At 42.3% G+C, this 16,285-nt stretch overlaps 1 protein-coding gene across 2 annotated transcripts; it reads right to left on the bottom strand.

Moving 5' to 3' along the window:
- Nucleotides 1–24: 24 nt before the first annotated feature.
- On the bottom strand, nucleotides 25–15,656 carry LOC105181071 (carbohydrate sulfotransferase 11). Of its 2 annotated transcripts, none has more exons than XM_011137592.2 (5): nucleotides 14,828–15,656; nucleotides 5,096–5,476; nucleotides 2,437–2,724; nucleotides 1,967–2,202; nucleotides 25–1,878 (listed from the first exon to the last, which is right to left on the bottom strand). In XM_011137592.2, exons 2-5 carry the CDS (start codon nucleotides 5,414–5,416, stop codon nucleotides 1,713–1,715), a joined length of 1,011 nt encoding a protein of 336 aa, XP_011135894.1. In that variant the 5' UTR covers nucleotides 5,417–5,476; nucleotides 14,828–15,656; the 3' UTR covers nucleotides 25–1,712. The 2 variants fall into 2 exon arrangements, with proteins under 2 accessions (XP_011135894.1, XP_025157993.1); XM_025302208.1 differs by having other exon boundaries at nucleotides 14,816–14,893.
- Nucleotides 15,657–16,285: the final 629 nt, after the last annotated feature.

Consider the following 16,285-nt stretch of genomic DNA (forward strand, 5'->3'; position numbering starts at 1 on the left):
AGAGAGAGAGAGAGAGAAAACCTCGGTATTTCATTTTAGAAATTAGTCGCTTAATTTGAATAAATGTACTCACAGTCGTATTCGAACAAATAATTTGCTTAATTTTAATACAATTTTTTCTCAGTGTAATCCCGAGCGTTTGTTTTTACTTTTTAGAAAATTGTGCTGCTTTTCGCATTTCGCATTTCCTTTTCTTCCGCTCTGGGGGGGGTCCACCGTTTCAAATCTCCACGGAGATTTCTCGCAGCGAAATACGAGACGGTCGGCATTCCAACGCGCGTATCGTATCATCAATAATTCATCGTGTAATTATCAATAATCGACGTAATCAATATAATATCATCTATACGTGTGATTATGCGTGTAAACGCAAATATGGCAACGCACGAAAAGAGCGGCGACTCCGGCGCACGTTGCGACGCGCGTTGCTGTCGCGTTACGTAAATGGCGAAGCGAAACTTTTGTGTTACGAACTCACACGGCGCACCGTGCGCCGAAGTACGCGTATAAATAGAGAATATCCTGAGAGAGACCGGCGCTTCTCGTCTTCTTACATAAATTGCCGATATAAAAGTTGCGAGGTATATTCCGCGCGACTTGATACGCGCGCGACTCCGCTCGTCACGCCGCAGCTCGCCGGCGACTTTTTTTCTTGGCACCAGCAAAACGAGCTCTTTTATTCGCCTTAATATCCTTAAATTCTTGGCACGGGAGCCCGCTATATGTTTAAAACACCGTAACTTTAAAAATAAGCGCTACCGACAGCGTAGCGCGTCCGTGCGAGCTTAGACGCGACGATTAAAAATGTCACGCGAGTGTGCGAACGCAATAACAATTCCGGACGAATCCAACGCGACTTCCCGGCTGAGAAAGAACTGAAAAGCTGAGAAGATCGAATCGAACAATCTAGAGGCGCGCGTAATTTACATCCTGCGGAGTATCGAATGCTTCGCATTCCGGCCGCTCTGGAAGGATACTCGTGACTCCCGACGTCCTGTTACATGTAGCCGTTAGTTTTGATTGTTTATACATATCGCTAAGGCTAGAGCTTAACTATCTTGTCGCGACTTAACATGAAAGATGCATCTCGTCGATCAACCCCTCGCGAGCCGAGTCCACCTCGATAGTTGCGTTTCGCTCCAGCCAAGAATTTTATTTCGATACGTTGTATTGATACTCGATATAAAAATATTGCCATACACATCGCTCGAATTGTTGCGAATATTGCGCGTTGCACGAGTCAGACGTTGAAGCCGACAAAAAGCGAGACTGAAATGTCGGATTCTACAGATCGGCTGGAGAAAAACCTCGAGCGGAAAAAAACAAAAGCGGGCGGCAAAGGGTCGAAGAGAGACTCGATATTACATGATACGAGGTAGAACACCAAAGACTTCAGGAGAAAGTCTGTCGTCAAGGACCGGGACATCCTGCACACGCGTTCGCGAGGCGCGACAGTGATCCTTCACCTTGAAGGAAAAAAACCACTGATTTCAGGATCCTAAGGGTCCTGCGGAGTCTTTGCTCCTCGAAACGTCGGATTGTCCATCTGATGAGCCACGAAGCAGCTGCGACTTGCAAGACTTCCCCGATCGAAGAAAGAAATTCGCCGGTCTTCTTTCTCCAGGAAAACGGTGAATAATTCGTCGCAATTCGCGAGACGAGCGCGCGAGCTCCGCTCGCGGCACGTACGCGCGAAATATTAATAGACGACGTCAAGCCAAGGAGAACCCCAGCACGTCCTCCAGCGAGTAGTCGAACAGCCTCAAGTCTAATCTGTACAGACCCGCCAGCTTTCGAAGCTGCTTGTAGCTGAGGCTGGAGTAGTACTTGTCCAATTTCCTCGACGTCGGCTCGCTGCTTGGCGGCCTGCCTGGAAAGCTGGAAAGCCCAGGAATTTGCGTGTTTCTCAGTGCGACTCGCGAGTTCGACGTCTCGCCGATTGCCGCGGCTGGTCATCAGCGCTCACCTCACCGACGTGACGCCTATCCTCTCGAGGACCTCCGTCGCATCCTCCACCAGGCTCTCGTACTTGCTCACGAGGTTGTAGTTGACGGTGCAAGGCTGGCACAGCTCGTAGATCGGCCTCCAGTGCTCGTTGCGCGTGCCGTTTTCGGAATTGTCGGTGACGAAATCGACGAATTCCCGGAACGTCACGTCGTCGCCGTTTCTCAAAGACTCCTCCGTCGCGTTCGGCCTGTACTTCTGAAGACGTAAACGAAGCTCGGTTGTAATGCGTACTTTGGCTGTCACACGTTGCTGCGTACGTGATAAAGCGGCCTCTTATATAACATCACGTTAGCTCATCGAAGTTCGAAGGAAACAGAAATTAAAGCGCACTTTGCTCTTTCTTCCTTACTCTCGTCGAGTGACGAAGCGACGCAAAACACTCGAATCACCAAGGCGAACCGAGGCCATTATGAGCCGAGCGATTCTTACCTTGACGATCTTCTTGCCGAAGCGACTCTGGAAGTACTTGGCGCTCTTCTCGTGCTTGGCCTCCAGTTTGTTCCGATAGGCTGACAGAAGCCGCTCCAACGGGTGTCGCACGACGATCAGCTTATCGTACGCCGCCAATTTCTTCTCTATTTCAGGCAGCGTGTAATTGCTCAATCGCTCGAACGTACCCGGAGAATGAGCCAGGCTGGCCGGTATCACCAAAGGATCGTCACCGCCCCATTTTCCCATTGCGATCATCAATACGCGCTTCCAATTCGTGCAGGCCACCTGAAAGACGAGATTCGCGCTTCGGTTTGCGACATGTTGTTTTATCTCGATCGCCGGTCAATATTTCATTTAACCCTGCTTCACTGCTGAATTAACTTCCCTTGAGAAAATTATTAAAATATTTGGTAGTCCTACGTTACTCGGGTCGCTGATTACGAATCTGAAGTTAGATTTGCAAAATTCAAAATGGCGGACTCAATATGGCGATCATGATGTACAAAATTAATGAAAATTTCAATTATTATTGATGATGTATGGGTTTCTCGGGTCGCTGATTACGAATCTGAAGTCAGACTTGCAAAATTCAAAATGGCGGACTCAATATGGCGATCATGATGTACGAAATTGATAAAAATTTCGATTATTATTCATGATATATGAGTTTTTCGAATCGCTGAGTTTTACGAATCTTTTGAGTAAAATAATATTGATAGTATGGATAAGATGGAGATACAGAATGAAAAAACTAGGAAAATAGAGCTAAAAAGTGCAAAAAAATCAAATTTCGGCCGTTTTTGTAGAAATATTTGTTTATAAAAAAAAATCTAACCCGCAAAAAAATACTGGAAAATTTTGTTTTTGTACATCAGAAAAATATTTGGTGAAAATTTCAGACCTCTACATTCAATACTCTCCGAGGAATCGATTTTTTCCTAAAAAAAGCATTTTTTTTCAACTTTGATTTGTTGTAAATAATCACAAATGAATAATTGGGTATAAAAACCTATTGGAGTATGTTGAACAACTATTCAGTTATCTGGGAAACAAATCCCCGCTTAGTTCTTCAAAATTATGTGATTTACAACGCAAAATTGAATCAAGAAAAGAGAGGAAGTATACTTCCTACTAACAGTGAAAGAGTTAAATGAGATCACCGCGTTACTAAATATCTATCGGCCATAATATCATTCGGCCATGACGTCAATCGTCGTTAACGCGAATAAAATTTGAATGAATTTCATCATATTTGCATCATATACATCATATACATGTGTGTATGTGTGTGTGTGTTTAACTTTTACATTGTATTACATGTTTTATGCAAATGATATATTTTGATCTTAACGTCAGAGAGAATTAATTGAGAAATAAAAACGTTCTCGAATGGAATTTTGACGAAAGATTTTGATCATTAAAGTTGTTATTCAGAGACAACGTGTAAAACCGTAATAATGTTACTTTAGTCCTAGCATAGTTAATCCTTTGATAGTCTAGCCTATCTATGGACTAGCGATGAACTAAGGCTATGTTATTCAGAAATTTTTTCGAAATGATTTAAATTTGGTTAATTAAACCCGCACTAAGGAAATTAAATCCATCCGTAATACTCGTCGTCTATTTAATCGTCCTAAATTTATTTTCAGATACCTCGTAGCCAACGCACTCACCAGGAGATTGTCAAGGCTCAACTTTTGAGGTTTGTTTACACTTTGAGACTCTTTTTTCTAATTTGTGACAACAAAAATTAACCTCAATGAACATGTTAAATAAAATAAAACGAAGTAGGAAGGAAAGCCAATTGGATCGCAGAAGAGAAAAGTTTCCCGACGGTTTCGATATTAACACGCGTTATAACACCGAGCGCTTTTTGTTGATCTTTCCGTTTACGCCGCGCGTATGTATATTAGCATTTTAATAAAAATAACATGTGAATATATATTTCTTTTGCATAATCTTAAAACTTTCAATTTTCAATATTAAAATATTATTCAACTTTCAATATTAGGATATTATTTAAATTTAAATTTTGTGATATCGATGGTCACTGTGGTGAGCGACACGGCATTTAACATGTGGAAAAGGAAGAATATTATCGAGAAAAAATGTACAGACACGCGAACACGAAAGACCAAACAGGAATGTTGGAAAGGAATTCTTGATAATATCTATGGGTCATCTATGTCAGAGTATACTCTCTAAAAGTGAATCAGTGAAACTCACTGATCAATCAGCGATTATGCACTGATTGTCAGTGCTAAATATACTAGTGAATTTTTCTGTGGTATACTTAGCATGATTCACTTTTAGAGAGTACATACACGCTGTAGCGGTGAAGGAAAGGTTAAACCAACCTCAGACCACCCCTACAAGTGATTTAAACTCCAGCTGGGATTAACGCAAGATTAAATCGTAAAAAGTGTCTCTGAATAGAAGTGCCGTTAATATCTTCTTAGACGTATCGTTGGACTGCGACTAAATCAAGCTCGTTTTCTGTCTCTGAATGGCAACCTGAATGTCTTGATAAATTCGATAATTATGGTATCATGCCATACACAGTCGAATCTCAAGATCTCAACCCGATCGACGCCGTTAAAAGCTGCCGCCGCGAATAATCTCGGAGACGACGAGACGGTGAAAAAGTGTCAGGCACCTTCGGCACGTAGCAGTAGAGCAACTCGTGCGAGTCGTCCACGAGAATATTCCTGAACGATTCCGGAGTCAACGCGCCGATATCGGCGCCTTTACTTTCCAGCTCGCAATTATACTGCAATCTTTCCTGTCGCTCCACCAAGGCCGACCTGGCTAACGCGTTCGGCCCTGTCCACGAATAGATGTATTTGTTTGGCTCGAACGACTTCTTGTCTCCTTCGTGCGGCGATATTAACGCGGCGTTCGCGTCCGCGGCGGCTGCGATCGCCCTCCACGTCACGGCGATCGACAAAATTATCCTCCACGCTCGACATTCTGTCATCGTTCGTCCACCGCGAGCATTGAACCAGGTCCTCGCGGAATGTCGCGCAAACGACGGACTCTGCAAGACGAGAAAGAAAAGAAGGGAAGAAGAACAAGGTCAGCGAATACTTCGCGAATCTACGCACATCGCGAAGTCTCTGATTCGCCGACGGCGACGTTGCGAAATCGCACGCTTTCTCTTTCTCTCTCTCTCTCTCTCTCTCTTTCTTCAGCGTGCCGTTTCCCGGCCAGAGGGACGCACTCCGTTGTAGTCTACATTATGTTCTTTAAATTGTATTATGCAAATGCAGCAGATAAAATCAATGAATATGAGACGAGCGATTGTGTGATTTCTCTCCGCGTTACAGCGGAAATACACGCCGTCGATTCCGCGCACTCAGCCGTGTCGATCGCGTAAAACGTAAACAAGACTGTCACACAAGAGGTAAGTTTAAAATAGAAATACCTCGTTACAATTTTTTCCTATCACTTTGGCGCAAGATAACTATCTTCCTATAAAAAGGTTATCGCCTTATGAAAAGAACATAATAACATTTTGCACGACTACGGACTGTCTTGACGTAAGTCAAGACTTGTGTCGTATCGCCGTATCGTATCATGATCGCGTATCGTAATCGGCCAAGTGATGTAGCCATGTGAGTGTAGACGTGACTTATCCTGCATCGATTTGCCAGCATCGGATCTCTTGTTTTATTCAGTCGTATCACTTCGTATCTGGCAGTCATGGCTGATGCTATGGAGTGGTCACAAGAGAAACTGATGGAATTAATAGATTTTTATAAGCAGAAAGTATTCTTTGGAATCCAGCGGATCCCCATCATTTTAATAGATCGAAGAGAAATGATGCGTGGGAGGAAATCGCACGTGACACCGGAAGATCAGCTGAGCTGAGTGCAGAGAGAAGATAGAATATCTTCATCATTATTATCGCTATAATTATCGCCATAAGTATTTTCGGTTAATACAAGATGTTTCCGCCGCTGCGGAGCATCCAGCTAACAATACGATCGACTCCAAGTCGATACGCAAAAATGATACAGTGTCCCGCCCACCCTTGCCGATCATCGCGATTATGACACGATAACGGGGGTGCGACACAAGTCTGGACGTGGTTTACGGCATGCCGTTCACGTTTGGCCGATCATAATACGCAATTATGATACGACACAAGTCTGGACCTACCTTTATGGGCTCAGCACTTTTTTCTCAGATTTTATAGCGTAACTATCTTACTATCTTAAGATAAAGTCGTGATATCGTGATTATTTAACTTTTTTCTGTCTGGAAAATGTTTGTCTTTTCATTTATCATAAATCTGGAATAGATGGGCATAGTTGTTTTAATTGAACATCTGTATTATTACAATAAATGATCAACAATATATTTATACACTCAGTAGAGAACAATATTTAAGGTACAGAAGAATTTCTGTGAACAAAAACTTATCGGACGCCAATAATAACGAAATATTAAAAATATTCTGTGAGGAATAAATGGTCATATGTGAAGAGACAGTTGGGCATTTCTATAATAATGTAGAAATTTGTTTAACTTTATTTATTTTTTTAGTATTTTACATCCTTTTATTAATTATTAATCTCTTTACTCGTCTTTTTATTAATTATTAATAAAATAAAATATTTCTACAACAGTTTCTTGTAGAAACCAAGGACAACATCGGAGAGAAGGTTGAAAAGTGGCAACACAGAAAAAAGCTCTATGAGAAAATATTGTTTATTAAGGAGAGAAAAGAGAGAGAAATCTATTCGGCATCTTTAAACGAAACAGGAAGCTGTTTAAAATGTACCGAAGTTTTTAATATTAAGTCCCCAGGAAAAAATGATAGTCGAATAGATACCGGATCGACGTCTTTTATACGCCTAAAGCATGTAGAAAACGTCGATCCGATGTCCATTGCTTGCTATTTCTCGCTGAATAAGTTGCCCATTTAACCCTGATAAAAATGAACCATCTATCCCGTTTGGAGTTGTTATTCTCAGTACTGGCAGTGAATTTCGGAACGCAGCTGTAGTCTCGTTGACGAATTTGGAGACTAAGTACGCAAGTGCGATGTTCTTTCAGTCGTTTTTAAGCTCAGGTTTAATGCTGTAACGCAAAATAAACCGTATTCGCAAGGTATCTTTTCCGACATGTGGAACATTTTGAAGGTTAATAGAAACATAAAACGTGTATTTACTCATAATGACAGTGTTTTTGTGCATCAGGAAGAGACACACCTACTCGCGATACATCCGACTCACAACTGACCGAACTCAGCGCTGACGCCTAGCATATATTAACAAAATTATAGCATATTAACCACCTATCGTCTATGTCCATCTAACCCGGACTATAAAAAAAATACCACGCGTGTTGAGAGAATTCCGCCTCTGAGCAAATTGTTAGAATCGGCCGTCGAAGCGCGAAGCCGAAGAAAAAGGTTTCGTCGGGTTAACAAAACTAGTAACCGCAACAAATGGCTTGTTAATGCGGGTCCGTTGTGGTGATGATTGAAAATGATTCGCGACTTACGATCTGTTGCTCCAACCGACAATTTTACGACGGGAACGAACGTATTGCGTCTGCAGCGATGTACAGCCTGTAAAGTAAGAGCGTGCACGGCATAAATGGCAGTTGGCTTCAAATATCGTCTTGGATTTTTTGTGAGCCGATAGATGAAATCTTCGTCGTGAATGCTTTGTCACAAAAGATTCAGTTGGCGTCGAACTCTAACCTGAGAAACACGTTAACCGCATACGCATCGCGTTACGAGGCTGTGTTCCTTTGTTCCCGCCCCAAAGGACCAAAAATATCATATGCAGTGGCTGCTAAATACATAGGAAAGTCAAAATCGTTCGTCGCTAAGTGGGTTCAGCAATATAAGAAGATGAAAAATGTCAATGACTTGCCAGAACGTGGCTCGATAGGCAAAGTGACGCCGAATATGGAAAAAAGAATTGTGAATTTGTTTAAGCGGAACCCGACCTTAATGCTTAAAATTTATGAAAAGTGTTTGTTGCCGACTGCTGAACGATGCTTCATAAAAAAGAAACGAGGACTGGATCTTACAGGAAGAGACAACGAGCCAAAACACCGGAGCAAGCTTTGCACCGAGTGGAAAGAGCAGTCTGGCATCGTCACACTTGATTGGCCATCGCAGTCGCCAGATGCAAATCCCATTGAAAATGTGTGGGCATATCTCAAGCACAAGCTTCGAGGAAAAAGAGTGTGCACTTTGAAGCAGCTGACACGACAAATTCGTCTCATTTGGAGGTCTTTACCGAACGAATACGCAGTCATCTTAGTGGAAAGTATGCCTCGGAGATGCCAGGCAATTATCAATGCCGGTGGTGACTGGACTCATTATTAATGGTATAGCATTTTTCTTCTCATGGAGTACAACAAATCCATGTACATAAAAATCCTTAAAAATAAAATTTTCTACACATTAACCCGTGCACGCTCTTACTTTACAGACTGTATATTAGTCCAAATAACAAGCAACGAAGAATAATTTGTTGCGCGGTAACTTGACTCGTTCCCCGTTCAACAGTTATCAAAGAGCGAGCGTTCGTCTGCCGTGACGACAACAAAGAAGTCCTTTCCTCGGTGCGCCGAGGCTATCGATAAAATTCCACTCACGGGCGAACAGGAAGCACACGCGCGCGGTTTCGCGCGTTTACTCGGATCGTTAGCGGCATTCGCGGACTATCGATTACGGACACGAAAACCTGGTTTACTTAGCGCACATGAGGAGGCAAATATTGGTGGGAGTCAGCGCGCGCGATGTTTATCCCCGCCGAAGAGCCGATTTTCATGGCTGCTTGTTACACGCGCGGCCAGCCGATGTGTTGCGTTACAAAATGATAATAATTGCCACTGGCGTGCGGACGATGACGTCGCACATCGTATCTGCCGCGATTTAGTCAGTCACTCCAATCCGCCCGGCGCTCTCAGAGCGGCCGATCGCTTCTCGATTCTCGCGGGACTCGCCCGCATTTTTCCGCGATTCGTTCCCATTATTTATTCGTCGAATTGTCCCGCCGCTCGACACGGGAACAATCAGCAGTGAGCTCGCCGGTGTGATTTTCTAGGCCAATGTTACGGTCACGGCGCAAGGAATACGCAGGTGCGCGCTCGCGCACTACAATGTAGAGAAATGTCTCGTTCTCCGCTGCGCGCGTGCGAGCTGCAAAAATTATCCGCTCGAGAAATAATGCGAAATGCGGGCGATCGCGACTTCCGGAGAGCGCCGCGCAACGCCGCGCCGGGGAACTCGCAGCGATGATCGCGCGGCTTTTTGTTTCGTTTTCTTTACGAAAAGGTCATTTTCGCCTAAACGCTTGCGTTCCTGACCGCGCGCTTTGTTACTTCCGGTGCAGCGTCGTCGACTGCGTTGAAGGAAAAAAAAAGAAACTTTGCAGCTGCGATAGCGAGGCGTAGCCTCGCGATACGATGCTGCTTCTCCGGCGAACGACACTTCGCGGTTTACGCTCTCCAGCGGTATTTACCGAGCGGTCCAACGCATTAGAAGCGAGGAAAAATAGCGACCGCTTGGCAAACATATCGGAAAAGAGTAAACCGCTACTCGTCGTTCAGCAGAAAATCTCGCAACGGCCGCTTGCTAAGCCGCTTACTTTTTCGCAGCGCGCGCATATGGAAGTTTTCTTTTCCCTTGACTATTTTTTCCTTGACATTTTTCCTTTGACTTTTCTTGACTAATTAGCAATTGCGCGTGTATTAGCTTACTCGAACGTTAAAGGGAATGCGAATTGTCGAAATATACGTTTGGTAAATCTTGATCATTAGATTACATAGATTACAGTAACAATTAAATTTTTTTATTCGAGCGCCAAGATGGGCGCTACCGATCCAAATTAACATGTTAATTTCGAAGCCTTCCGCGAGATGTGCAATTTTGTCACAATGGCACCGCGCGCATCGAACGCGAAGCGGATAATCGCAGGGACTGCCGTTCCACGCGTGGTGGGAACAAAAACGTAACGAAGAATAATCATCGCCAGTGAGAAATGTGCTGAATAATCAACATAACCAAAGGCAATTCGAGACGGAGCAGCGACGAGACACGCGCCGGGCAGAAGATTATGATCGTGCTTCGTCGTGTTTTACTCATTTCAAGGGTGAAAATTGGATTGCCCTTGATACCCCTGATGTAAACTCCACAACCATTTCACATAGGTCGTATACGATATTTCGTAGATACAGAGAGAATATTTTGTAAAAATCTGTAGAATTTCGCTTCGATCGATCCTGCTTCGATTTGTTACTCTCTCGTTTCAGATGTGCCATTTATTATATAAGTCCGAAATAAATGGGCATACACTGCAAACCCGAGTGTGTTATTTTGACACTTGTAAGCGGAAGCCTTCTTCGCGCGTTTCTTGTCGTCTTAAATCACGTCGTTTAACGCGTTTAAACGCGCTAAGTGATATCGAAATGTTTGCAGTCTAAACAATAGATGATTCTGTAATTGTTATAATTTTATTAATATGTGTTATACGTCAGCGCTGATCGGTCGGTTGTGAGTTGGATGTATCGTGAGTAGGTATCTCTTCCTGATGCACAAGAACTGTTATTGTGAGCACTGTTATTGTGAGTAAATAAATGTTTTATGTTTCTATTAACTGCCAAGATGTTTCACACATCGGAGAAATACCTTACGAATACGGTTTATTTTGCGTTACAACATTAAACCTGAGCTTAAACGACTGAGAAAACATCGCATTCGCGTACTTAAACTTCAAATTCGTCACCGAGACTACGTTTCGCGCGATATGCGCATCTTTACGCGAACAACTCCGAACGGGAGAGATAGTTCATTTTTATCAAAATTAAATGGGCAGCTTACTCAGCGAGAAATAGCAAATAATGGACATTGGATCGACGTTTTCTAGATGCTTTAGGCGTATAAAAGTCGTCGATCCGATATCTATTCGACTATCATTTTTCTCTGGGTGCCTAACATTAAAAACTTCAGTACGTTTGAAACAGCTTCTTGTTTCGTTTAAAGATGCCGAGTAGATTTCTTTCTCTTTTCTCTATTTAACCCTTTATATCCTAAATTAATTTACCCAAGACCTTATTAAATTTTTGCGTAATTAAATAGCTCTTGGCATATCATAAACATAAGAGACAGGAAAATAAATTTTGTAACAATTCAACGATTAAAGTTTGACGTGGTACTTGTAAGTATCGACAGGTATGTAGGGTAAGACACGGGAAAAAGGTTCAAGAGCGCATATATAGAGCGGTACTTTGAAGTACCGTCAGGATACAAAGGGTTAATAAACAATGTTTTCCTATAGAACCTTTTTCTGTGTTGTCACTTTTCAACCTTCTCTCCAATGTTGTCCTTGGTTTCTGAAGAAACTCGTGAAAATGTTTTATTTTATTAATAATTAATAAAAAGATGAATAAAAAGGTTAATAATTAATAAAATGATGTAAAATACTGAAAAGATAAATACAGATAAACAAATTTCTACATTATTATAAGCATGCTCAACTATCCCTTCGTATATGACCACCTAACCCGGACACCTGACCATCTATCTTTTGCAGAATATTTTTAATATTTCATTATTATTAGCGTCCCAAGAATTTTTTTCACATAAATTCTCCTGTAAACCTGTGTACCTTAAAAATTATCCTCTACTGAGTGTGTTGTTGATGATTTATTGCAATAATACAGATGTGTTATTTCCAATTAACAAAACTATGCCCATCTTTATCCCGGACTTACCCCATTATGAAAAATTGTTTACCGTTAACAGATCCACGCCAGAAATAAATGCACCTTTAAAGAATTGACACTTATAAACTTTGCACGTGATAAAACAAAATTTATCTCTCAATGTGTCTCTTAATAAAGTAAAACTCTGATAGTTTGTACATTTTTACATTACAAAAGACAGGAAAACATTTTGTGTGAAGAATGACGTATATATGTCCGTATAATTCGTGCATAAATGAGACGTTTAATCCAACACCTCACGCGATACAATGACGACGCGATATTATTATGCCGCCGCGTACAATAGCACAGCGTACAAAAATAACAGATTCGAGTGTGAATTGCATTATGTAGATAAAACACAATTAACCGATGCAATTCGAATGAATTTTCGCGAACGAGCAAATACACAAAGATACAAGTCGGAACTCCAGTCGGGACCCCGACCAGCCAAATATTCATCGATTAATTAATCTCTATTAATATACTATATTATATATCTATATCAATATATCATTTTATATTATATATTATACAGGGTGTCTGCGATCTTTTGAAAACGAAAAATTGTGAAGATTAATCAGATCAAACTGAGAAGAAAAGTCAAGTAACATTTTGCAAAAATTGCAGTAGTTATTAAATTATTAATGATTGAAATTAATCACATCTAGAGGTTCTTTTAATTAAAACTTGAAAATTTGCATATTTATTTGCAAAATGATAAAGGACTCTTTTGTTCAGAATGACCTAATCTACGTACAATTATATGACGGCTACTGTGTCCAGCGATAGACAGTGAGTATTGATTGAATTTTGAACCTTGAATCTTGAAGCTATCACCGGACACAATAGCCATCATATAATTGTAGATTAGGTCATTCTGAACAAAGAAGTCCTTTACCATTTTGCAAAGTAGTACGCAAATTTTCAAGTTATCAATTAAAAGAGTCTCTATAGATGTGGTCATTTACAATCATCAACTATTGCGACTTTTGCAAAATGATACTTGACCTTTCTTCTCAGTCTGATCTGATTAATCTTCACAATTTTTCGTTTCCAAAAAATCCCAGACATCCTGTATATTATATATTATATTTTTATATAACATATTACATCTATATTAATATTATTCACCGATTATCCACCATATTATCCATCAGTTAATTAATATTTATTAATTTATTATATTAATACGCTGTATTAATATTTCTAGTTCTATTAAAAGGACTGGAGGGTCAGATTGCTGAAAAATTGTGCTTGTTTTTCATAATATTTTGTGACGAATTGAATAAATGTGCAAGAATGAAAATTGTAGGTATATACAACATATGAAGAGTAGAAAAACTTTGTTTATTAACAAATATTCGTATAAATATACGATATATATAGCTGAAATATACTCTCCTTTTTTTCTCAAGTTATCGTTTTTGCAGTAATATCTCGGCTCTCGGTGGTCCGATCAGAGCGAATTTTAGCTAGAAATCTTGAGCAGGCTTATCATTATCCGGTGAACCACTAGAAAAGAAATCGAACAAAATTAACAAAATGGCAGCTATTATTAGGAAAAAATAAAAATTTTTAAGTTCTTTTACAATAAAAAAAATTATCTCGAAATGAAATATTTTGACGGAGTTATCCGTGGTTCACCTGAGAGCCACATGAACGGATATTATTGCTTTAAAATTTCAAATCGATACGACGCCCAGTTTCGGAGAAATCACTGCAAAAAGTTGAACAATAAAGTTTCGCGAAAAACGCGTTTGAAATTTAAGTCGATGTATATTTATATGAGTATTTGTTTAAAAATAAAATGTTTCTACTCTTCGTATGTTATATATAAATATATGTAAAATTTTCATTCTTGCACATTTATTCAGTTCGTCACAAAATCATTATCAAAAGCAAGCACGATTTTTCAATAATCTGACCCTCCAGTCCCCTTAATGTGCAACCAGTGAATCTCTATCGATATCATCGATTAAAAAAGTGAAGCCCGCTCTCGCATCGGTATGCGCGACGTCCTCGACGGCGCGAACCAACGCGAGCGAGGTCACTGTACGCGAGAGAGCAATCGATCGCGATCGCGATCAACGGGCGCGTTTCATGCGTTTCATCACGGGTTCGCTTCGCGTGGTTACATCGTCGGCCCATTAATGATAAAGCAATAAATGAGTCGCGATGAGACCGTCGTCGTCGTGACCGTCGTGACAAAGACACAGTTGGTCTCCTGGAGACTCTTAGCCTTCGGGCGCTGTGAACGCGGTCTAGGCTTCCGGTGAATTGAACATCACCGGCGCGGACTATGGACGCGCACATTCGTCCGCCGAATCTCCTCGATTTACCTCCTCATCGCGACGCTTACGATTCGGCACTCGCAGTCGCGTTCGCAGTTGCTGTGTTACACTTACGTGAGCGACGACGAGAAATTAGAACGCGGCGTAACTACGCGTAGACGAGCTGCGCGCGAATCCGGGAAAACACGCAGCTCGTGCGTCTCATCGCACGTTCGAGCATTATTATCCTGCCGTGGCTTGAGGAACGCACTAACATCCAGCGATTGACTCTTACAGACCCCTTTATTCCTCTGAACTTCCTAACACAAACAAAACCTCGAGCCCGACTTTTCAACGAGTGACTCTCTCACCGGCTCACTTACGACAGACCGAGATGTGTTCCGTCTTCAACGACCGTTAGCAGCTCCGAGGTGCTCCACACTCCAAGGGTGAGTAGTCCGTCAGCTGGACACCACGAGACGCTGGACGAACGATCGAACGGCAGACGGTCCTCGAGCATCGAGCACCGAGTGCGGGGCGCGCGTCGACGTCCTCCGAAACTTCATGAAAATCTCCACCGGTCGCGGCCGCAGCGGAAGATCCCCCCCTCTCTCTTCCTATCTCTCTCTCTCTCTCTCTCTCTCTCTCTCTCTTCCTGTCTATCACCTGTTCCGCGGAACTTTGGGCGCACGTAGCGTTCGACTCGCTGGACAGCGCGTCCGAAGCGCGGCTATCGTGCACCGTAAGGAGAACACGGCGAATGGTCAAGCGCCGATTCGTGGCGACCGGCGATCGCCTCAGGTCGCCCGGAGGGCCCTCAGGAACGCGAAGATGTGTCGGTGTGTGAAGTGAAAGAGGCGCTGCGCGCGCCTCCGCTCGCTCGTCCCCGTTTGCTTTTCGGTCGGCCGGTTTGCTCCCGCGCCGTCCTCCTCCGGGCCGGGTTCAAGCGGATTCCCCACCTCGTCGTCGTTCGTTCGCCCGCTCGCTCTCCCGTTGCCCGCGTGGTATTTGAAAGGATCCAAAGGCTGCGCCGAGTAAATTCATACGTCGTCTGCGTAATTGATCGGCTCGACCTCGGCGTCGCGGGAAGATCCGAGAGTGGGACCGGAGGATCACATGTTATCGACGAGTGATTTTTTATCGGCGTCCGCGTCGCTTCGCCTTTGACACTTCATTCGGCTTGACTCGGCTCGACTTCGACCTTGACTCAAACGGAATATCCGAGCTCTATATATGATATCGCGAGTAGAGGCAGATCATGACCGATCGCGGGACGTCGCGGGATATTAGATGTAAAGCCGTTACGGTATTATTTCGTTTCTAACGTGAGCGTGTTGAAGCAAGATGAAATGTCTCTTTCGATCTTATGGCTTTGTGTGTGTGTGTGTGTGTGTATGTGTGCCGTAGCACACATACACACATAAACCCAAGATGGTCGTAACCATCTTGGGTTTATTTCCGACGTTTCGTGAATATTTCAGTTCCCTTCCTCCGGGTGGTCTTCTCCCTGAAGAGGCGAAGTGCAATGTTCACGAAAATCCCAGATGGATCAAATTAAAAACTTTACACCGCGAAAACCTGAAATATCGGATGTAAGATAAAAATACACCGAAAAAGAAAATAATTTCAGAACAAGCGGAATCATTTAAATTTTAGAGGATTTTATTCTTATATATGGCCTCAAGAGGATTCCTTTAATGTAAGATTGAGAGGAAAATATTATAAACACATTTTAGAGGATTTTATTTTTATGTATGGCCTTAAGAGAATTTCTCTAAGATTAAGAGGAAAATATTATAAACATATTATTCTTGACGTTAGAGGGATTATATGTTATATAT

Source organism: Harpegnathos saltator, unplaced genomic scaffold (genome assembly GCF_003227715.2).
Source record: "Harpegnathos saltator strain DR-91 unplaced genomic scaffold, Hsal_v8.6 scaffold47, whole genome shotgun sequence".
Classification (NCBI taxonomy): Eukaryota; Metazoa; Arthropoda; class Insecta; order Hymenoptera; family Formicidae; genus Harpegnathos; species Harpegnathos saltator.

Coding starts and splice junctions, on each gene's coding strand:
- LOC105181071 (XM_011137592.2), bottom strand. CDS start 5,416: ATGACAGAATGTCGAGCGTGGAGGATAATTTTGTCGATCGCCGTGACG. Junction 2,203..2,436: donor TCGGCAAGAAGATCGTCAAG/GTAAGAATCGCT, acceptor TTACGTCTTCAG/AAGTACAGGCCGAACGCGAC. Junction 1,879..1,966: donor ATAGGCGTCACGTCGGTGAG/GTGAGCGCTGAT, acceptor TGGGCTTTCCAG/CTTTCCAGGCAGGCCGCCAA.